The sequence below is a fragment of the Pseudochaenichthys georgianus genome, chromosome 6 (genome assembly GCF_902827115.2).
Source record: "Pseudochaenichthys georgianus chromosome 6, fPseGeo1.2, whole genome shotgun sequence".
Taxonomy (NCBI): domain Eukaryota; kingdom Metazoa; phylum Chordata; class Actinopteri; order Perciformes; family Channichthyidae; genus Pseudochaenichthys; species Pseudochaenichthys georgianus.
The window spans coordinates 4,416,049-4,440,668 of NC_047508.1; the positions used below are offsets into that span (position 1 = coordinate 4,416,049).

Sequence of the window (24,620 nt, forward strand, 5' to 3'; positions counted from 1 at the left end):
AATTATCAAGTCAAAGTTATTTTATTTATTCTATGTTATGTACCACATTTAATTTAATAATGAATCTTGAATTACTAATAACTTTAAAGAAGGCAACAATTTACAATGTGGATAAGGTGAATACTTGTGTGTGTGTGTGTGTGTGTGTGTGTGTGTGTGTGTGTGTGTGTGTGTGTGTGTGTGTGTGTGTGTGTGTGTGTGTGTGTGTGTGTGTGTGTGTGTGTGTGTGTGTGTGTGTGTGTGTGTGTGTGTGTGTGTGTGTGTGTGTGTGTGTGTGTGTGGGTGGGTGGGTGTGGGTGTGGGTGGGTGTGTGAACAGCTTGTCTGCCCAAGGTTTAAAACATTTGGGACAGCAGTGAGAATGTTATGAGAACCAATATGTTGGTATATGGTATTTAAAATTGGGCTCGAGTAGAACCCCTGGATTTGGCTTGCAACACAAAGTGATACTGATCTCTGTAGGACTTGGAAGTGTCATGATTCAAAGTGTGGGCCTGTGAAAGAGAGGCCCTTGGAAAACAACATCTATTTTTTAACTGTACTTATTTTTAAAGAGATTGCAACATTATACTTTTTAAAGAATTGCTCAATTAATTTAACACATTTATTATGCACACAATAAAAACTTCAACAGATATATTGATCCTGGCTTAACCAGCGACCTTTACTCTGTTGTTCATAAGTTCAGTTTCAGAAAACTTGTCAGTAGTTTAACAACTATTTTAATTTTAGTAATGTCTATGGAGACCAATTGGTTGATACGAGAAATAATTGGAAGCAGTTTAATGAAGAATGTTAAACTATTTTTAAAAATGTAATTGAACTTCAACTTATATTAATTATCTGATTCCAGTGGCCAGTTGGAATAGATAATCAACAAAGTTTCCATTTTGCAGCAACAGCGCAAAAGGTTTCAACAACAATTAGTATTATGTCTGAGTCTAGTTCTGTCTTATCTGCTTTGTTTCGGAATGTGTTCAATACATTACGTTTCTTATTCATTATTACCATACAGTACATAGATTAAGAATAAATCAAACAAATAATATAACATTGATCTAATTGAGCAGATTGTTGACAGATGTTGCAACCCTGATCTCCTCAGGCAGGTCTTTACAACCAGCAGTGATGCCTCTGAGGGTCTCGGGGCGCAGGACGGGGCATAGGGTTTATACAAAGTCACAAACATTAACATACCAGCAATACAATTTAAGAATGGATTCTTAAAGCAATATAATCTTCTTTTCTTCTTACACCTACAGCGCACACCCTGAACAGTGTGCTTCTTGTTTACATTTTCCTCTGCACACTCAGATGCAGGACATAAAAACACTCTTTTGCTATTTATTTTTCTCAAGTCATTTACTTTTGGTGAGATAACTAAAGTTTAGTTCATTTTACCCTGGCTATGGACTGATTCATTATTAGTTGTTACAAAACATACACAAGACGGCGGGTAGACAACCCAATATAGACCCCCCATGCAAACAATCAGACAAACAAACATGAACTCGTAATAAACACCAGCGTGAGAGCAAAGTTCATCCAGCTCAATTTAGTCCGAATTGAGAGGTTTCAGAGGGGGTAGGGAATTATAGATGGGGCGCCTTGACTCACGCGTCCACCCTTGTATACAAGTGCTAAGATCGTGCCTGAAGACCGTCCACAAGCGATAACTAGCTTATCCTCTTGCGACAACCACTACTCCATCAGTGGCGCTATGAACCCCCGACCAGGAGAACATAGACTTTTTTCCACTACCCTTTCTCTCCAACAGCACGGTTGACTGTAGTCCTACTCGACCAGCCTATACACTTGCTATCGAGTTCATCACAACGATGAAACACAGTTTTGTTGTACACTTGCTTGCCACTGCCCACCCGTGATCAATTAGCCTATAATTTTATGTATGTACCCCGGACCGCCACCAGCTCCTCAAGCCATGTATAGGGAACTGTGGCGCATCGGGTGATGCACGCACCTCGTGCTGCCCCGGCCTTGCCAGCAATGTAGAAGACGGTCAAAAACAACGAGTGCTTTTAGACCATCTCGTTTTTAATAGAGACGGCGGTGGTGTGAGTTAAAGCTATAGACAAAAAACTGTGACTTTCTCCCTCTCAGCTGCACTTCTCCAGCCACACAGATACGGGGAGGTATTTACACACACACCCCGCGCTACAGCTGGAGCCGTGTTTACAGAGGCGATAGGAGTAATATCTCCGGCTGCTTATTTTCAACTGCTGTGTTGGCCGCTGAAACCCCCAGAATCCGGCGATTTGTCCAATACAAATCTTTACATTACTTTCATACAGAAGCTCCACTTTACTGATGCCTTTCTTTAAGGTTTCTCTAAACATGAGCTGTGCATGCTTGTATGGCACTTTCGTCCCGAGCAGCATACACAGAGGAAATCAGCCAGGACTGAGTCCCCAGACACTGATCCCCTGGGTTTATTATCCCCAAATGTTCATTAACCAACAACGAAACACAGCCGCTCAGTTTCACAGGTAATTTTAGGATACCGTCAATCACAGATTCTGGTAAGGCAATGTCCAAATGTAGATTTGAAATTACACTTACCAGTTCTGAAGATTTGTTGGTATCCTGCCGACAACGCCAATTTGTAAGGGAAACTTCTGTGTAGCAATGCAGTGGGAGCAGTGTTGGGGAAGTTACTTTTAAAAAGTAGTGTTTGCTCGTTACTCGTTACTTCTTTAAAAAAGTAATCCCTTACTTTACTTAGTTACCCTCCAAGGAAAGTAACTTTTTACGTTACTCGTTACTTTTACGTTATTTTTATGTTGCTCCACTTTGGGTAGAACCCCATCTCTATTCCTAAATGTGTAGGCTTACATAAAGTTCTACTATGGAGGACATAACATATATTTCTTTTGTGCTCTTTATTATACAAAAATGCCACATAGCACTTAACAAAACATTGGGCTATAGGCGTCAACACCACCACTAAACAATAATATCAAACAATATCAATATAAAATCATAATCATTAAACAGGCTATCCCCAAAATAGGTGCAAAGCTAGTGCAAATCATATCAATAGGCTCCTTAGGAACAACATGATGAAAACCTCAAAATGGCTCATGTGTCTCAAAATAAAACATGCCTCATGTAAATCCAACAGAAAAAGAATAACTTCAAAATGTCTTGATATCGATGGCTTGTGTAAATAAAATAAAATGGCATAATACAGCTTGGAAGCAAAGACATTTTAGCCAAAATAAAATCAAGAACAACTTAAAGCAGGACTGGCCTCAGAATTAAAAGGCTATGTTCACTGAATATGCTGGCCCTTCTTCACAGTTTGATGGCAGATAAAAAAAGAGGATATTAGGCATAGGCTTGAGCTATTTCTACAGCATGGGTGGCAGGCAACCTATTCCACATCAGTACAAAATGTGTGATTATACCTCATCAGGAGCAGTCTTTCAAAACGTTTATCTGAGAGTCTGTTTCTTGTGGGGGAAAGCACAATACCTCCCAGGCTGAACAGCCTCTCCACCGGTGCACTGGATGGTGTGGCAGTGTTGGATTTCATGGACACAGTTTTCACTCGGGGGAAACGGTTGAGGACTTCTAACTCTGAGCCTGATCTCATGTACTCAAGTACCTCTGAGTCTGCGCTCATGGACATTGCGTCTTCCTCTTCCTCATCAAAAGAAAAAAAGGCATTCTCATTGGCGCTGCTGTGTGCGGCAACTTCTCGGTTTTTATTCTCGGGGCGATACAATTAGTATTATTTTTGAGGACGCTGCTTGGCTACATTTTATGACATATGTTCATACCTTGAATTAGCAATTGGCTAACCTGCTACAGAGACGCCTCCGTGGGGCGATTTCTCCATCGCCCCAGAACTGAACTTCAGTCATACAGTGTATAGGAAAAGCATAATATTTTGCGCAAATTATTTTAAAAACACATTTTACTCATATTTCTGGGTGCATATTTTAAAGACTCAAATATTGACAATTTACATAATTAATTAGTATTATTATTAATAATAATGTTTTTGTGTGTGGTTTAGGGAGGGTGGCGCCCTATCGCCCTCTATGGGCCAGCCATCATTGATTTAATATGAATAGTATTAATTAGAGCCGGGACTCGATTAAAAAAAGTAATCTAATTAATTAGAGGCTTTGTAATTAATTAATCGAAATTAATCGCATTTTTAATCAAATATACATATTTGACCTGAGAACAGTGAGAAGCCATTTTCACATGGATTTTACTCTAAGTGGAGTGCAATCCAGTGAGCCAGGGAGTTGGTTATTTTCTCAGACGTGGACTTACTTATCCTGGCCCTGAAACCAGTCATCTAGTTGAGTGTGGGTTGGGTCAGGATGTGGTTCCTTGCACTCGGAGTCGGGCTAACGTCCACGCTAGCTGCTACATGCTTTGCATTTAGGTGATACTTTAGGCTTGATGTGCTGCGGTGATATGCAAATTCTTTTTTGCATAATTTGCACACAACCGTGCTCTTGTCGACGCTTCCATCCGTCCGTTTTTTAAAACAAAATTTCCCATCCACGGGGCCGACCAAAGCAGTCTCATCAGCTTGTTCTTTCATGTTTGACTATTGTTCACCGTGGTTTGTTGTTGTTTGAAGTCCCATGCTGAAGTCATGAATGTTAGTTGGTGCTCCAGTATAATCGGTACGCCTGAAACTCATCCAGTGAGAAACGTTCCGCTGTGCAACAATAAGTGCGATTAAAGTGCGATTAAAATGCGTTAATTTTTTTAACGCGTTAATTTTTGTGTAATTAATTAATCTTAATTAACACGTTAAAGTCCCGGCCCTAGTATTAATTAATTATATACAACCTTTTTTCTCCCCCCCCCTATTTTAAGCATTCACCTATACTGCCTATGCCATGGCTCTGTTTAAACCAGGGGTCTCCAACACGTCAGCTTTTCAGTAGCTCGCCGCTCGATTATCGATTATAGCAGAGATCAAGGAACAGACGTGACAGGGGCACAGCGACACCACTAGGGGTGCAACAACTAATCGACTTAATCGATTAAAATCGATTACCAAATTAGTTGCCAACTAATTCAGTCGTCGATTCGTTGGTGACGTCATCACGTGCGTTTTACGCGCCATTAAGCTACAATGTTATTGGTACTGGAGACATTTCAAAAATATATGTCATGTATTATTGATACAAAAACCTTATATCGGAGTCTTAGTGTGGCCAGCTCGTTTATAATATGTAAAAAGACAAACAAATGTGTCTATGATGTATTTTCGATCAGACGAGATCTCTCTCCCTGGTCTGTGTGGGAGGGGGCGGGGCCGTTTACACAGACGCGGCTGCTACATGCAGCAACACACTGCGGAGATGGCAGAGAGAACGCCGCTCCGAGGTGTGGTTAAACTTTACCCATCTCGATGCTCGTTGCCAAAAGTGCAATAAGAGTTTAGCATGTAAGGGCGGTAACACAAGCAATTTGTCTAAACATTTAGCAAAAGTGCTCCACATTCAGACGGAGAAATGCACCGGGTTAGACTGTCTTTAGCCGCGTTCACACTGCGGTACTTTTCCCACAAAGGTTCATGCGAACTTAGTTCATGCGAACTTTTTAGTTCGCATGAACTAAGTACAGATCGCGTTCACACCAGAAAAAGTCCCTGGGGGTGGATTAGGCAAATGAAGCCGCTGACGTCACTTCTTCTTCTTCTTCTTCTTCTTCTGCTTTGGGTTTACTGGCAGACCGCAAACCACTTCACGGCGTATACTGCCGCCCAAAGTCCCCGGCCGGAAGTTCCCAGAGTTGGGGACTGGCTTCAGTAGAAGCTGCTGGGAGTCCCAGCAGCTTCTACTGAAGCCTTCCGAGTAAATCGCCAGAACGCCGACACCTCCTCATCTCCACCGCTCCCATGTTTTATTTGGTGTTGCCATAAGTTAGTCTCTCTGCGTTTCTGCGCTAGGCTAATGCTAATGCTAATAATGCTAATGCGAGGATAATAAAATGGCGGCTTCACAAAACTTTTTGGGAGTTTTACGGGGCGTGGTTTGCAATTCGCCCAGGAATATAGCTCTTTTCTCAAAAAAGAGCCGCTCGAAAGTCCCTGCTCTCTAGCAGGGACTTTCGAGGGGGTAAAAAGGTTCGCATTAACTACTTTTAGTACCGGCTCTTTTTGGTGTGAACGCGATCATGAACTAAGTTCGCATGAACCTTTGTGGGAAAAGTACCGCAGTGTGAACGCGGCTTTTCTAGTAGCTCTGTAGCCCCGTCCACGAGTAACGTTTTCACGTCAGGTGTTATGTATGCTAGCAGCAACACACGGAGTTAACTCAAATATATAAACATGGGTTAATGATTAGAGGTAACTGAGTTATTTATTTTGTTAAAGTTTCAGCTATTCTGTTTACAATTCTGTTATCACATTATTTATTATTTGCTAAAACACTGTTGTTTCTTTTGATGTGAAATATTATTTATTTAATTTAAATGAAAAGCAATGTTCATTTTGTAAACAATTTGTTTAGTTAATTTAATAATATGTATTTTTTAATCAAGTATTCATCTTTATTGTCTTCATTGTTAGTTTCCACATGCCTAAAACAACCTCAAACTAAATCTAAAAGTTGATGGCTAAATAAGAGCGTTTGAGAAATTGTGCAAGGCATAATAGTCCGAATAGTCGATTAATCGTTTCATTAATCGATAGATTAATCGACTATCAAATTAGTCGTTTGTTGCAGCCCTAGACACCACACACAGAGCAGTCTGCTTTCTCCAGCAGCACCATTCAGAACCAACGGCAGAATGACCCGCTCTGAATCAGGCCGCGTCGCTGCGGCTCAGAGACACAGGGAGGGATTTGTGTTTTTGAAAAACACTCGTTATCGTCATGTCAGGTTTTTGGTGGATTTAATCAAGTCTTGGATTGCAGAGTATGAATGTCCTCTTGCTATTTTCAGTTAAATATGCGTGTAAAGTTTGTGAAGGCAGGAGGAAAGCTTCGGCGATCACCGTCTCCTCTCCGTTCCTCCAAGCCCCGCCCCCTCCTGAAAATAACTACTAATAAGAGTGACAGGCTGACAGTGACCTGATAGAACCTTTATTATTCACTTAATCACTGAGATATAATGAAGCTAACTTAATCTCATACATTAATGGGATTAATGTAACAGTAAAACAGAGAATGTAAGAGTGCACCCACATGCACTATTTTTGTTTTCATAATGCTGTTGTAAATACTCCTGTTGTCTGCTGTGTTCAGACTTCATGTGTGTGATGCCTCATTCAGGACATTCAGTGTCCTTTTTTTAACAGAAGACCGTTGCTAGAAGCTGCAGCTAGACTGCAGAAGTATTAGCTTTTTGTTTTTGAGGATGGAGAAATGTCACACACAGATATAGGGAGGCTAGACCTATACAATTGATTAATTATGGTTTATAATTTCATGTCAACACGAAGAAGAAGAAAAGATGGCTGCACTGTTCAGTGTCAATCCTGTGGAGATGGAGATGGAGGTTATAAATCTCCAAAATCATGTTCAGCTCAAGTCTCAGCAAAACTCACAACATTTCTGGAGCCTTGTAAGCCCAGAAAACTATAAGAACATCACCAAGCAGCACTGAACCTGTCTGCTTTATTTGGTTCTGTATACTTCCCTTTGTGAAGCAGCTTTTTCTGGCATGAATGAAATCTAAATACAGAACAAGACCGACTGATGAACATGTAAATGACTCTATTAGTGAACCTAAGTGGGTCCAGCATACACCTGTATGGTGACTCCATGCAGCGCCAGTCATCTCACTAACTGTAAAAAAGAGTGAATGCACTTATTTCACACGTGCCATAAGATGCTTGCAAGGTGGTGATTAAGGCGATGTATTTACTATGTGGGCCATAAGAAGAAGTGAAAACATTGTAATTTGCTCTTGGACATGTATGTGAATCTTCAGTGAAGTACTTACTATGTTGTCCATATTAATACGTGACAAATTGTCGTTTTCTTGGACCTTGATGTGAAGTTAAGATTTTAGATAAGCTTTAGGTATTGATTTCACACAACAGTAGCTTAATTCAACTGATGAGTGCTATGTGAATACATGTAAGCGATGTGATGCAAGTAGCTCTTGGCCACTTTCATTTTTTTAAAGTAGCTCTCAGATGGAGAAAGGCTGGAGACCCCTGCTCTAAACCATTACATGCATGTTGTCATTTTGCTTTAGGCCTGTTGTTAAAATGCCTTTTTGCTGTGTTGGACTTTAGTGTTGCTTTGTGTTGCAGTGTGCTCATGGAGGCTGTCTGATGGAGCTGTGTATCCAGCTGAGTATCACCATGTTGGGAAAGCAGCTTATTCAGAACAACCTTTTTGAGATTGGAGTACCGTAAGTATGCATCACTTTAAATTGTTTGTTAATGATTATAAACAGTTATCTGTCTTTCAAAGATGTGCTCTGTTGTTGTAATAAGCTGGTAAACAGAAACCACCATGTCAGTTAAATTTGGAGTAATTTACCATCACTACAGAAAAAAGTAATGATTGTTACACAACAGTCAAATAGTTGAGTGTGTAACATTGGCTTTGTTACAGTTATGGTGCTCGTAGCCGTGATTAAGGTTGCTCCAGTAAACACAGCACTATACAAATAAAGGTTATACAGGTGTGGTGTGTCACTATTTAATGAACATGCCACCATAGTAAGGACAAAAAGCCCCCATACATTGTATAGGGTTAATTGAGCTGTCTGTATTGATTAGCTAACAGCGGCGATCGTCAATTCTGCTGAGGGCACAGCTGCCATGTGTAACTTGAGACAACACTACATGGTTCAAATGCATGCACTCAATAAGGGTTTACAGTGCACCACATGACAGAGTACTGAGAACAGTATTTTAATTGAAACACACCTTATGAAGCTTCAAAGAATAACATATCAAACATACAAGATAATTCATGCTAGTGTATTTCCATGTGTGTGTGTGTGTGTGTGTGTGTGTGTGTGTGTGTGTGTGTGTGTGTGTGTGTGTGTGTGTGTGTGTGTGTGTGTGTGTGTGTGTGTGTGTGTGTGTGTTTGTGTGTTCCTCAGCAAGCTGAAGAAGTTGATTCGCTACATTCGGTCAAAGCAAGGAACTTTTCAAGAAGAAGAGAGGAAGAAGAGGCTGCAGAGATACGAAACGGATCACTTCCTGGAACCATTTGCTGGGTTAACACCTGAATATATGGAAATGAGTCAGTACCACCCGTGATATCACTACGCACACACACACCTAATGGTTGAAAGTATCCAGTCAAATGTTGAGGTACTTTTACTTAACTACTATTTAAATGTAATGCTCTAATTCACCACGATTTGGAAGCAAATGATGTACTTTAACTCCACTACATGTATGTTAAGGCTTTAGTTCCTAGCTACTTTGCCTTAAATAAGCAGGATATTCTCCACATATTAACGCCATTTTCCAATTTCTTTTTAAGCGTAAATGCAATCGCCAGTAGTGAAAAGCGAATGTTATGCTAAAAACAAACTACATCACAGTTGCTGCGCTTTACAACCACCAAGCCAAAGAATGACTCATGTCCATGTGATGACATTAACTCGTTTATTTAGTCACTTGTTAGCAACCGCCAATTACCTAAATGTGACCCGATTAAACCGCCAACGGGTCACATTTACCCGCTATTAATTTTCAAGGTACAATGTTCTTTATTTATCATACAGTGAGTTTTGATCGCACAGGGATGAAACCTATACCAATAGAATCTGTGGACTCTTAGCTTGTCATATGATATCGTTTGTGCATATAGCATGAAGTATAAAATATCACTACCAGTGTTGATTTAAACGCTTGGTGTTAGACTTGTGTTTTGTTTAGGTACAAATCTCTATCTCTCTCTATCTATCGATCTATCTGTAATGTTCTGTTCTATGGACATATAATTGTCTACATAAACAGACAACGCAGACTACTTCTCTCATTCCGAGTGTCTATCTTTATTCAACTGGTACGTAACCTGCACACACGTCATCAACGTGAGCTCAGTCATCCAAAATCTTGTATTCTCCAAGATGTCTCTCTCTCTCTCTCTCTCTCTCTCTCTCTCTCTCTCTATCTCTCTCTCTCTCTCTCTCTCTCTCTCTCTCTCTCTCTCTCTCTCTCTCTCTCTCTCTCTCTCTCTCTCTCTCTCAGGAACCGCAGTAGACAAAAGGCGTTGCTATAGCAACACGTCATGTTACGCTGCATTTTCTATGAGGTAAACATTACCCGCTGGCGGATATAGGTATAAATGGCAATTTATTTAGTGATTTTTTAAATCTGACTTCATATTGACCATTTTTAACAACAGAAGGTGCTACATAACACACTTTCAGGAAAAGTCACGGACTGGGAGACTTTAATATTTTATTGAACAAAAAGTTACATACAATCAAAAAACAGCTGCTGGTAAAATTGACCCGTTGGCGTCCTAGTGTTAAGGAGAAGGGAAATTAATTTATGTCGTAGAACAAAACGCGAAAATGTCCTCTGCTTGTGTTTACGACAGACCGTTTTTCAGGCATCTAACCAAAAACACGTACAAAAAATTTGGAACAGGGATTGCTTAAATACTAAGTCATTTCCAGGTCCTAGGTCTCGTTCCTGCACCACTCGATGGACTATCACCAACAGAAAAAAACGACTTTACAAAGTGCTCCCCAAAACAAAATACCATTTACATAGGGAATTGATGCCTCCAATGTACATTTAATTTCATTACCAAACTTAATCCAAATCAATTATTCATATAAACTCTCACCTTATAATTAATCTCCATCTTTTTATGTTTATGCATGGGCTGCCAATTAGGACTTTTAATTTGTTCTTCTCTGTCCAGTCATCCAGTTTGGTTTTGTCACATTGTTCGTGGCGTCCTTCCCCCTGGCGCCGCTTTTTGCTCTGCTCAACAACATCATTGAAATACGACTCGATGCCAAGAAATTTGTGACTGAGTTGCGAAGACCGGTGGCAGCAAGAGCCAAAGATATTGGTGGGTTCTTTTCATCATACTGTAGCTCTTATGGAAAGGCTTACAATGCATGAAAGTACTCAATAGTAAAGGCAAGATCTAGGTGAAATGTTGCTGTACATATATTCGATACAACCAACAAACTGCAAGGAAACATTTCCATCCACTGAAGAATATCTATACTATAACTATAATATAGTCTGTATATCTGTACAATCTAGCTGTTAATACATATTATTCTTTCTACAGGTATATGGTACAATTTACTGAGAGGGGTAGCAAATGTGGCCGTCATCATAAATGTAAGTAAAAAGTTATTGTATTTGTTGATATTGTTGAATGTACTGTAGAGCAGGGGTTCCCAACCTTTATTGTGCCAAGGACCAGCAGATACAGTAACAAAAAAATTGCGGACCGGTTGTCAATTTGAACTGATTTGAATATTTACTCACCAGCAGGTAGCAACAGAGGCTAATTGTATTTAACAGCCTAAAGAAATACCAATATGCATCCAAAACATATTAACAACGTTTAAAACCAGGATACAATTAAAACAAAAAATTAGGACCGCTTTACAAATATTAATATAATATATAATATAATATAGCCTAATATAGGTGGCAACAGTGGCTAATTGTATGTAATAGCCTGAACAAATAATAGAACAATATGCATCCAAAACATATTAACAAAGTGTAAAACCAGGATACAATTCAAACAAATTAGGACCACTGTACACATATTGATATGACTGAAATGTCAGTGAGTCCCCTGGGCTTGTTTGCCAGCCATAATAACGTCATACCGGGGCGTTCGTTCCGGTGCACTCCGACAGCATTTAGCACTACATCGAGATTAAACTAACTTCTTTTGGCAACACCCACATACCTGTGGAGTTGGCCAGATGTGTGTAAATGACTCTTCATGGACATTTGAAAACAAATGCCGTTGTTGGACACACACAAACACACCGAACATACACACACACATCATGCGCCTTTGTGACCGGACATTTCCTTCATACAACGAGTAATAGGGGGAATAATCGGGCCGTTCGATGTGTGTGCGTGTAGAGGTGTGTGTGGTTGAAACGTAGCAGCCTGCAGCGGGGAACACAGTGAAGGCGGTGTGTACGCACTGGTGCTGCACTTCTCAGAGGCTGCCTCCTGATGCTGCAGCCATTTCATGAAGTGAAGGAGGTTTTACAAATAAAAAAATAGCTCTACACCCCTGGCCGCAATGTCCTTAAACTGAAGTCCGAGTTCGAAAGTATGCACTGCCATTTCCCCACATAAACATAACATTCTGCGATTAACAGTGTTGGGCAAGTTACTTCCAAAATGTAATATATTACTTATTACTGTCTTTTGAAAGTAATAATAATAATAATAATAATACATTTTATTTGTAGGCGCCTTTCATGACACCCAAGGACACCGTACAATTTAAAAATAAAAAATTAAAAAAGTAACTAAATTAAAGATAAATAAAATAAAAGCTAATAGGCAACAGAACAAGATAAAAACACAATAAGTTACATTACAATATTACTGTCTCTGAAATGTAATGAGTTACACTACTTTTTAGTTACTCTTTAGTTACTTTCACCAAAATAACCGCAAAAGAATGGCTAGGTATTTTAAATGCTAAAATGTAGTTTAGTGCAGCTCATTATACATCCAATGAAGGGCAATGTGGTATAGCATAACAACTGTGTAGGCCCTTAAGGCTACTAAAAACTTTTATTACACGGCTTAGTTGATTACTCGATTCTTTGTTAATACAGTAGTACAGACTACTGTCAAGGACTATAATGAAGGTTGCTAAGGAGGATCCAGAAAGAGAAAGGAAAAGAGGTTAAAAGACGGAGTGCTGGACGTCAGATAAATCACCAGAAGAAGGCAGAGAGGAAGTGAATAATAACAGGACACGGAATGGGCTCTGTAGTGTGTTTAGTATGTGGCCGTGTGCTGGCCCGGTTCCAGAACAAAATGACTCAGGGTGCCTCTGAGGTTACAGGGGTAATAGGTAGTAAGTTTACGTGAGCAATAGTGGCCGGCAACAGCAATGAAAAATAGCATTGATGATCCCAATGAACAGATTATGGCATTTGTTATGTTTTGAAACCAAGCAAGTGAGAACATTTCAAGTGAGTTAAAAGTGCAATCCTGAAATATTTCATATACTCCAAAGTGGACTGTTGCAAAGAAAAGCACAACAGCTTCAAAACTGTACTGATAAAACAAATGAGAACACATTGTAAATCAAGGCAAATATTATTTGAACCAGCTCATGGTTTGAAATGGCAAACATTGAAAAGCAAAAGTATTATTAAAAGCATGAACTAAATCATCACCTTGGTCCCATCCAGCCTGTCCTCCTACAAAAAACGACCATATAGGTCGATTGTTCAGCAGCTAAATACGACCCAGAGACACGTTTTAAAGTGTAGCCCCTCTAGTGGTCGTGTAAGAAACAACATGCTCCTGTCGATTGCAAACGCTCCGGAGGGTCGTTTATTCACAAATAACCCTCTCTGGAAAATCCTAAATTGTGGAATAATTTGGCCATTAAAATGCTTTTTTATTAGATTTCTAGCGAGAAGTGTATATTGTACTTTTATAATCCACGTCCAGTGGATGTGTAGGATCTACAGTTTGATAGATATACGAAGATGATTTGAGGTCTCGCCAGGAGAACGTGTACTGCATATGGGGCAGCTTCCATGTAAAGTTAGCGTGGGTGAAAACAGTTTTTCCGGTCTCGAAGTTTTCATAATAAAACCGGAAGTATTCCCCACACTGTCAAATGATTACGCAGTGATATCTCCATTACTCATCCACTAAAAAACATCAGTTTATCCTTGTTAATTACACAATATTGATTGGTTTAAATTGTGTACAATGCTTTTGTGTTTTTAACCTTCGATTCGGAGAAACAAATTGTTTTTTCGGAGTTTAGACACTACAGAGTTTCCGAAGACACTACACTACCCAGAATCCCCAGCTATCGTTTGGGACTACAACATCCGCCTTGCTTTACAAACCCCGTGATTAGCCCTCAAGCTCTGTGATTGGATATTGGAGTGGCAGTGCGACAAGGTTACGCTGAGCGTCACAGCTCTTTGAAATGGAATGGAACCACGCCAGACTATCCAAAACTGGACTTGGACGGGTCCAGCCCGGCCCTCCCCACCAGAATTACACTTGCTGGCTACTGTGTGTTTCGCAACATGTGCTATGGCACGTATCTACTGGGAAATGTAGTTTTAAAAGACGTTTTCGTATTTCCCACAATTAGAAGTTGCCAGTATTAAACTGTATACATCCCTGGAGGTTTAGGGGATACGAAACACATTGGTGTTATCAAATTTAAAACATATAATTAATACATGGGTGAAAATTGCTTGTGTCCATAATGGGCAGCATTAATACCACATGACAGCGAAGGTCAGAAGAGCTTTATTTAACAGCTGGTCTTATGTCTGTGACCCCTCCTGTTGTTCATTGATAAGCCTGAAACATGCACTTGTCAAGGTTCAGATGCACATTTAGCAAATATGGCAGTAGCCATCGATCATCTTAAGTTAAGATACTTTATTGATCCCAAGTTGGGAAATGTTTTTGTTACAGCAGCATGTACTACTTTGTTCTACTCCACTACAATTCAGAGGTTAACCTGGTATTTTTACTCCACTACATTTATTTTTGTTACTTTGCAGATTCTGATTAATGATGTGAAATATAAACAACCCTTAAATCAGACTTTAGTTACACCTGAGTAAAATTCAGCCTTATCAGTTTGTCTGTTTTGCACATCCTCCTGTTAATCTCTTTGGACGTCCTGCACTAAACTGTTTTATTGTAGAGATCACTACAGTATCTTCTTGATATTTTCCATTCTATATTTCTATCATTGACCCCTATTTTGTATGTAGGCTACTCTTAATATTTAAATGTTTTCATCAAATATAACTTATTCAACAACTACATTCAATAACGTGCTTTAACCACTAGGAGGTGCGGTTTAGACCAGTGGTCTAGTTAATAAAACATAATAATATCGTACATAATATGACTATTCACTTTATTGTGAGTTTAAAACAGAACGGTAAAGGAAAATACAGTTTAAGTCTCTCGATGTGAAGCTTATGCATTGACCTGTAACAGTCAACTGCATAAGGAGTTGGAAAGGTAGTTCAGAAAATCAGTAATATCTTTAAAAACTACAAAAAAGTCCCTTTCTATCAGCTGTGCACCGTTATGGTGTAAATACAGACTATCTACTAATTTGATCAAATATAAAAGTCAGCCGAATTAGTGTTGATACTGCAAGGAGACGTATTGTGTGAAAAGAAATGGAAGATGTTGTTTAATTGTTGATATATTTATGGTCCACGTCACGTATTCAGTTTTGGCAGCATCTCTTCCAGTTTGTCAAAAGGTCTTCTGATCAGGGCTCTATAAATACATATCTAGGGCAGATATGTAATATTTAATGCAGCCGAACCGTGTATTACAATGCCGTTATGTGATGACTTTCAAAGAGAAAAGCAAGAGCACTCGGAATAAAGTATTATTATTATTTTTTTTAATGTTTTCCGATTTCATATCACATAAACACCATATCCCGACGTGCATTGCGGCGTGATTTTAGCCTATCAAAACCTCTGAAAAAAGAAATGTGTCTCTCAGAATCGAAAGAGAAAAACCTATGGGAAAAACACAACAGCATTGTACACAATTTAAACCAATTAATGTCGTATAATTAACTAGGATAAACTGATGTTTTTTTAGTGGATGAGTAGTGCAGATATCACTGTTAAATCATTTGATCATTGGTTTTATTATGAAAACGGCGAGACCGGAAATACTGTTTTCAACCCGTAACTTTACATGGAAGCTTGCTGCATATACACGTTCTCCTGACGAAATCTCAAATCATCTTCGTAATATCTGTCAAACTATAGATCCTACATATCGACTGGACGTGGATTCTAAAAGTACAATATATACTTCTCGCTAGAAATCTAATCATAAAGCGTTTTAATGGCCAAACTATCCTACAATTTAGGATTTTACAGAGAGGGTTATTTGTGAATAAACAACCCTCTGTAACGTTTGCATTCAACGGGAGCACTAGAGGCCGACAATTTTCAAGCGTAATTATAGGTCGTATTAAGCGCTTGAACAAGCAACATATTTGGTCGTAATAAGGGCTTAAACAATCGACCCATTTGGTCGTATGAGTTGGAGGACTTGTTGGTCCCATCATATACTCTGGGAAGAGAATATTTACTGTGCTGGAAAACTGGTATCACATCATCATGTGAGGTTGACTTTGTGACCTGGAGAACATTTCAGCTGCAACATTAGCTTGTTGATAAGCTTGGGATATGAGATAGTTTTGTAGCCATTCGTGGTGAAGGCATCTGTGCTATTGTATGCATTATTTTTGACCCGAGATTTCTACAGGCATGGCAGAATATGGCCCTATTTTCACATGCATATTCTAGCCATTGTCTATTTTTATACCACGAGCTGCAAAATGACCGCCTAACCCCACTGTACAGGCGGGTACTTGTTTAGCTCTGTTTTGCCGTGGTATCCTGGCTGGCACCTGCGCGCCGCAGAGGGGCGGCATAGTTTCGGGCGACGAAGACTGCTGCTCCGGGGGCGAGGGCGGCGACTCAGGCGGGAGTAAACTAGTGTCCACAACAGAGAGTAACGTGATGTCCCCATCCGACCTGTTGCTACGGTCTGCAGTAGATGCAGTGTTGCTGGCGTTTAGTGATGGTTGCTTTAACCATTTTCGTATAAATGATTATCCACGATGTGTGTCATTGCTGTGGAAGCACTTTGGAAATGATGCACGCGCAGCGGAGCAGGTCACGCGCAGCTGACACAATTTGTTGTTTGTATTTTTCGCTCTGTTCTCTTTTTTGAATATAGGGTGCATAACATTCAACTGCCCCGAAGATCCCGACGCGAAGCCTGAAGAGTAAACACCAGGTTTACTAATCTACCCGCACAATTTGTCTCTGGTGTCGGAATGTCTCGCTATGTTAGTACATTATTAAAAAACAAAACACCATTTCATTTCGGGTTGAAATGTGTTGTAACTGCGTTACTGAGCATTGTAACGGGTAATATATTAGCCACATTTCATTAGTAATGCGTTATATTACTTTGTTACAGCAAAGAGTAATATATTACTGTAACTCCGTTACTTTTGTAACGTGTCACAACCAACACTGGCGATTAAACCGTTGTCTCCTGCGTGCTCCACTTCCTATTGGCGCACCGATAACTTTCTCTGCGCAACACTTTCTGCAAAACATTTTTATTTATTAAACAAATGGTACAATCAATAACATCAAATGCAATACAGTACAAAACAGCACAAAACAAATCTAAAGAAAGAAACAAAACCCAGTGACGTAATGGGGAACATGGCTTCCAAGCATAGCCACCATGGTGATCTGGATCCCAAAAAAAAACCTTTTTTGATTCTGACACTTCTACATCCAACTCACAGATGTAACCTTGCTTTGAGAACAAAGATTATTAATTTACCCCTTTTAGAAGTGAAGATAATGGTCATTTGTTCTGGGAATGTCATTTTCGAGCCTGAGACCTGAAACACAGGCTCAGGGCTTAACTGGTTAACTCCATCCCGTGTATATAGGCACAAACACAGGCCACACGCGGCCACCACGCCAACCATCTACCCACGAGCATGGATGCGCAATTATGGCACTTTTGGCATTCCATACATAATAGACATTCACTTGCGTAGCTGAAACTTCACGCTCCCCCCCCCCACCCCCTTAGAATGTTCTACAAACAGCTACGAATTATTAAATAAAACCGGAGCTCAAAATGTCTTGCCACAATAATTCAGTGTTCTTCAGGGGAGGGGAGGGGTAAATAATCAGCTTACTAAAACACAGTCCGCTGTCCGTGGTAACGCTTATAAGTTTTAAAAGTTTCTGATGCACAGCATAGCCTTTTTCGGGTTGTTAAAGCGGTGCTTAGCCCCACCGGGTGTAGTGAAGGACAGCATAGGACAGCACGTTTACATTCCAAAAAGGAGCGTCGCCGATCTTGCGTTGCCTTTGAGAAATCCTGGTAGAAGCTTATTTTATGGGTCTTCCACCTGACATCTCCGATTTCCCTCGCGACGTTTCTCATGTGCTCCTTTTGCTGGAATCTCAGGAAACGCACCACGAAAGGTCTCGTGGAGCACCGGGCTTCATTGGGACTAGAGACCTGTGAGCACGCTCCAAATCCAGAATTGAGAGAGGATATCCATGTTTCACGAGTAACCTTTTACACCCAGTTCCCAGATCGAATTTGATCAACCCATTTTGCTTTTCACATGCATTGTTTACCTGCATTTAACCAAAACCTGCTCAAACATGATTGTTCAATGGTACTTGGAGAACGAACAAACTATAAACATTTCCAATATCAACATACAGTATAGTGCCATTCCACATTCATAGTCAGATAACTGTATATAGAGATTGAGGACACTCTATCTCCACCAACAGGACTACTTGACTTAAAAAACCATTCAACATTCTCAGGCCTATTTCTTCTGTGAATATTCCTTGTATTCCTTGTGTAAGAAATAAAACAATAAGATGGTTAAACAATGTCAAACTCTGAATTTCGAGAGAAAATATCGCTAATGCTAGAAAGTACTATCAGCTAGCCAACATTAATCTACTACAGGCTGCTAACTTTAACTTTTCTTTTAAAAACACGAAGAAAAGTCCTGCTAGCAACACTTGTGTACAAAATCTGAAAAGTTAGTGTCGGTGATATAAGCAAACTATAAGTGCAATGGTAACAGATTTAGCAAAAGCTGATGATGTACATAATGTATGTGACATTGCGCAATGAGGAACTGGCATAACATAGACTTTTATCTGTAGTTCAATGTTCCGTTGAGAAAAAACCCAGTCAGTCCAGCCCGGTCTTCGATGTAGTTGTTCAGGTTAAAAGGTGGGCATAATGTTGTCTCCTAAAATGTCCTGCCTCCGGTGTCAGGCAGGCCAATCCAGCTCCCAAAGTCCTCCAAAAAAAGTGTCTCACACAGGTGCCATTCATAACCGCTAACAAGTCAGCCAACACCTCCAAAAGGGTGACATCAGTTCTGACCCCCACCTCCCTAAACCACACCCCAGTCTAACCACCATTCAAAAGATAAACTAATACAGACATATCATCACACGACTTTTCAAAGATGAATCCACACTTTATTAATTTAAGGTAGCTCTATTTATTTTTCAAAAGTACGTTTTAAACACAGCAATGTCAAATTTGTAATCTCAGAAATGAAAGTTTATATGGATAACGGAGACAGAAAAAGGTAAATGACTGCTTGTTGTGAGCTGTGTTTAGGGTAGAGAATGTGAAGAAGCCTCTTGCATGAGTGATGAAACATTTTAAACTCAACTACTTCAGTTATTATGCTCCAAATATCTGGAACAAACTCCCAGAAACCTGCAGGTCCGCTGCAACTCTGACTACTTTTAAATCCAGGCTGAAGACTTTTCTTTTTGTCGCTGCTTTTAATTGAACTATTCATATCTTAGACTGCACTGTAACTTTTATCCATGTATTTTTTCTTTTAATGTTTATTTTATTAGCTTTTCTTTTTAATGACTGATTTTAAATGCCATTTTCTTAATGTCTTTCATTTTTTGTAACGCACTTTGAATTGCCTTGTGTTGAAAAGTGCTATATAAATAAACTTGCCTTGCCGTGCCTTGACTACTTCAGTCCAATGGATTGTTTCATTTCAGCTTGACACTGCATGTTGATAAATTCCATGCCATCTTGTTTTCACATTCTAACTCCCATGTATGTCCATAACCTCTGAACCCCCTCCCCTCCCTCCACCTCCCAAACCACAACTCCTAGGCATTTGTCATCTCCTTCACGTCAGACTTCATCCCTCGGATGGTCTACCAGTACATGTACAGCCCTGATGGCTCCATGCATGGATTTGTCAACCATACGCTGTCCTACTTTAATGTCAGCCATTTCCAGGAAGGAAAAGAACCAATGGATCCTCTGCACCTTGGCTACCACGTTGAGATGTGCAGGTGGGAAATCAAACTCAGTTCACAATGGTCAATCTCATGACAAAACAATCAACATCAATATACCACTGTCATTTGAAATGTGTTACTTCATATAATTAATCAAATGCTACCAAGGTTGAGACATCTATTGTCTTCAGGAGATTTCAATATTAAATACAGTTGATGAAGTTCTGTTGAGCTCAGGGTCACACTTAAGTGGATCATATGTATAGTAAGAATGTTTGTTGTGTTGAAGACCAAACTAAATATGTGTGTGTGTGTCTCTAAAGGTATAAGGACTACAGGGAACCGCCATGGTCAGCCACACCATACGAGATCTCAAAGGAATTCTGGACAGTACTGGCGGTGCGACTGGCATTTGTCATTATTTTCCAGGTAAGGTGAAAATTAAAGAAAGTAGGAAATAGATTATTAAGAAAATGTCATAAGCCTTACCAATGGTCTGTTATACCTGGGCAGTGTTCTGCTATCAAGAAATACCAGACCGCTGACAGTCCAAAATAAGCGTGTAATAAAAATAAACCTCTCTTAGTTCTTTAAGTTTGTATTGCAAGTGTTTTATCCCACATTTTTGTTACTTTTATATTTACAAATATTTCATCTTTACATTCAACAAGTAACTTGCAACCTTGTTTAGGCTAGAACAGAGCAATACAAATGAAATGAAAAAAACTGAAAAAAAATACTTAAAGGTGGGGTAGGTAAGTTTGAGAAACCGGCTCGAGATCGCTAGAATTTGAAAATACACAACCGGAGAAAATCTGCCACTTCCTTACAGAGCCCCTCCTCCAACACACACGAACGCGCACATGACCAATGAGGGCACGAGATAAGTTTTTGCCCCGATGGAAGGCTGACAGGCAGGTAGGTAAAAAGTACAACCAATCCGTTTAGCCGGTGTACTTTTTACAGTATTACGGCTTCTACAGATGACATTTTTTTATGGATTTTTTGACAAAGCACTTCAGATATTCATTGCTATCGGGACGTTAAGAGCATTCCATGGAATATAACAAAAAGTGTATCTCGAGCCGGTTTCTGAAACTTACCTACCCCACCTTTAATAAAACAAATAAACTAAAAACAAAAATTCAGTTGAGATGACCAAGCATTCCTTTAAGTTTTCCCAGAATACACAGGATAAAGAGTTTTCTTCCATGTTCGCTTCCAGAACGTTGTGATGCTGATGAGCGACGTTGTGGACTGGCTGATTCCAGACATCCCAAAAGACATCAGCATGCAGATCCACAAAGAGAAGATTCTACTAGTAGAGCTCTTCATGAGGGAAGAGCACAGCAAGAGCCGTAACCTTGACAGCAGGGTGTCCGGGGAGGGGAAGGCCAACAGCAGCAGCAGCAACAACAACAACAACTACAGCACCACAGTGCACCCCCGCTCTGGGCCGCACAACAGCACTGGGAGCCTCTGATGCTGGAGACATTCATCCTTAGCTCTTCATTAGCTGAGCTTGGCTGGCAGGAATTGCTAATAGGCTACTAGCTCAGGCTACCTAACTATGTGTTTTATCCTTTTTCAGTACATTCCAACAACTGGGAGAGCAGTTGGGTGATGAGATGTGAATTTATTGGGGGAGGGGGTTAATATGTGGCTCTCAATTAGTGTGTGCAGTTAGATTTGTAAAATAAACTGATACTTTTTTAATTAGTACAGGAAACTTAAAGGTGGGGTAGGTACGTTTGAGAAACCGGCTCGAGATATTATATTGTTATATTGCATGGAATGCTCTTAACGTCCCGATAGCAATGAATATCTTAAGTGCTTTGACAAAAAATCCATTAAAACATGTCACCTGTGGAAGCCGTAGTACTGTAAAAAGCACGACCAATCATCTGAGCCGGCCCGGCTAAAGTAACTGGATGGCCACCTGCCTGTCAGCCTTCCATCTGTGCACAAACTTATCTCGTGCCCTCATTGGTCATGTGCGCGTTCATGTGTGTTGGAGGAGGGGCTCTGTGAGGAAGTGGCAGATTTTTTCCGGCTGTGTATTTTCAAATTCTAGTGCACTCGAGCTGGTTTCTCCAAAATGACCTACCCCACCTTTAAACGCATTTTTGAGAATGCGTATGAGAATAATCAACCCAGTCTCACGGCATTTCGTGTTCACCAACACGATTTTTAATCTATTGATTCGTGTTCACCAACACGATTTCCCCCTTTTTTTCGTGTTGCACAGCACGATTTTAAAAGCAATGTATTTCTACTGGTAATGTGTTTCGTGCCTGCGTCTTTTTCTCCGGTCGGGTCGAGGAAGACCGGAAGCTGTGTGGTTCATAAAAACATGTTCTTACTCAATATCAAGCCACAGTTATTGCTTTTCTTTTAAATTGTATAATTTCGGACTTTTGTTGCCGTCTGTGAGGAAAATAAATGGGGCTCAGAGCCTCAGAATACTGAAATCTGTATTTTTTAAATATTTTTTTCCTTCTAATTTGTTATTCTTTTAAAAATAACACACTGTTATTTACTCACCAATAACTCACAATTATCCTTGCTTTTATTTATTGGTTTAATTTCATAATCTCGAGCTTTTTTTGGCAAAATAAAAATAACCGGAAACAGACGTAGGCATTTCCAGCGATTACCCAAGATCCTCAGCTATGGTTTAAGCTTGCTGATTGGATGTTGAATGCATGCTGGGATTTGGTGTTTATATGATATGAAATCCGGAAAACATTTTAAAAGAATAAAATAATACTTTATTCCGAGTGTTCTTGCTTTTCTCTTTGAAAGTCATCACATAACGGCATTGTAATACACGGTTCGGCTGCATTACATATTACAGATCTGCCGTAGTTCTTTATTTAGAGAGCCCTGATGAGAAGACCTTTGGAAAAACTGGAAGAAATGCCGCCGAAACTGAATACTTGACGTGGATCATAGATATATCAACAATTAAACAACATCTTCAATTTTTCTTCACACAATACGTCTCCTTGCAGTATCAACACTAATTCGGCTTACTTTTATAATTCGATCTAATTGGTAGATAGGTTATATTTACACCATAACGGTGCTCAGCTGATATAAAAGGACTTGTAGTTTTTAAAGATATTACTGATTTTCTTTGAATATAAGAATGTAAATACTGAGTCTGAAATAGTATAGCAATATGCTGTAAAATTATGTGAAAGCATAAATAAAACTACACATCTTTAGATGTTGTACATAAGTGTACTACACTAATAATACAAAGTTATTATGGCTGTGTGTACCTTGTGTGCACCGCCTTGTGGTTAAAGCACGTTATTGAATTATTGTTTTTATGTGTTATATTTGATTAAAAACATATTAAAAGTACATACTTTCATAGGGGAAAGTAGAAGGTCAATGATAGAAATATAGAATATAAAAATCAACCTTTGAAAAAAATAAATCTATCAAATATCTCTCCTGATAGTTGGCACTTGACAATCAGGAGAGATATTTGATAGTTGGTGCTTGAGAAGACTAAACATTTATCTGCAATTGACATGAATGGAAACGAGTAATAAAGTATATTCATTACTCGTTATTCTCTCCTAATAGTTCATTAAAGACTGTATATTATGGCTATTTTGCTCATCCCTTTCAAGATTTCAAGATTTTCTAGCTTAAACCATAGCTGAGGATCTTGGGTAATCGCTGGAAATGCCTACGTCTGTTTCCGGTTCTTTTTATTTTGAAATTCAGTTCCTGACGGACGCCAAAAAAGCACGAGATTATGAAATTAAACCAATAAATAAAAGCAAGGATAATTGTGTGTTATTGGTGAGTAAATAACAGTGTGTTATTTTTCAAAGAATAACAAATTAGAAGGAAAAAATACAGATTTCAGTATTCTGAGGCTCTGAGCCCCATTTCTTTTCCTCACAGACGGCAACAAAAGTCCAACATTATACGATTTAAAATAAAAACAATAATCGTGGCTTGATATTGAGTAAGAACATGTTTTTATGAACCACACAGCTTCCGGTCTTCCACGACCCGACCGGAGAAAAAGACGTGCTGCAGCCTGCAGGCACGAAACACATTATCCGTAGAAATACATTGCTTTTAAAATCGTGCTGTGCGGTGTTGGTGAACACGAATCAATAGATTAAAAATCGTGTTGGTGAACACGAAATGCCATGAGACTGGGTTGGAATAATGCATGCTCAGATTTGCAAAGTGTACATACATCTATAAATATGCATATACTTTATGCACATGTACAAAAAATGAATGCAAATTATTATTATTGAGTATTTACCAAGACTAAAGCCCAGCCACTAGTTTGCACAAAGTGCCAATAAAAGAAATGCAGACCAATTGATTTATATTGCTGAACTTGGGATTTGTATTAAAAAGAATACATTTGCAACTGCAGTTGTGTATTCATTTTAGCAAGAGGCAACTATTGATACAGAAAGGTAAAGCTGATTAAAAATATAACAGGTTTGAAGCATTGGTGCTTGTCCTACTCATCATGTGTGTGCCCAAGATACTGCAGATTACCACCTGCTTATCCCAGATAAAAATG

At 39.4% G+C, this 24,620-nt stretch overlaps 1 protein-coding gene across 1 annotated transcript in view; it reads left to right on the forward strand.

Moving 5' to 3' along the window:
- Positions 1–23,832, forward strand: part of LOC117448446 (anoctamin-1-like) — a 119,990-nt gene extending 96,158 nt beyond the window's left edge. Inside the window, exons 18-24 of the mRNA XM_034085758.2 lie at positions 8,262–8,362; positions 9,065–9,207; positions 10,852–11,004; positions 11,233–11,285; positions 19,917–20,101; positions 20,371–20,476; positions 21,273–23,832. Of these exons, the coding sequence (XP_033941649.1) occupies positions 8,262–8,362; positions 9,065–9,207; positions 10,852–11,004; positions 11,233–11,285; positions 19,917–20,101; positions 20,371–20,476; positions 21,273–21,530 (999 nt within the window). The 3' untranslated portion in view covers positions 21,531–23,832. The remainder of the gene's footprint in view (positions 1–8,261; positions 8,363–9,064; positions 9,208–10,851; positions 11,005–11,232; positions 11,286–19,916; positions 20,102–20,370; positions 20,477–21,272) is intronic.
- Positions 23,833–24,620: the final 788 nt, after the last annotated feature.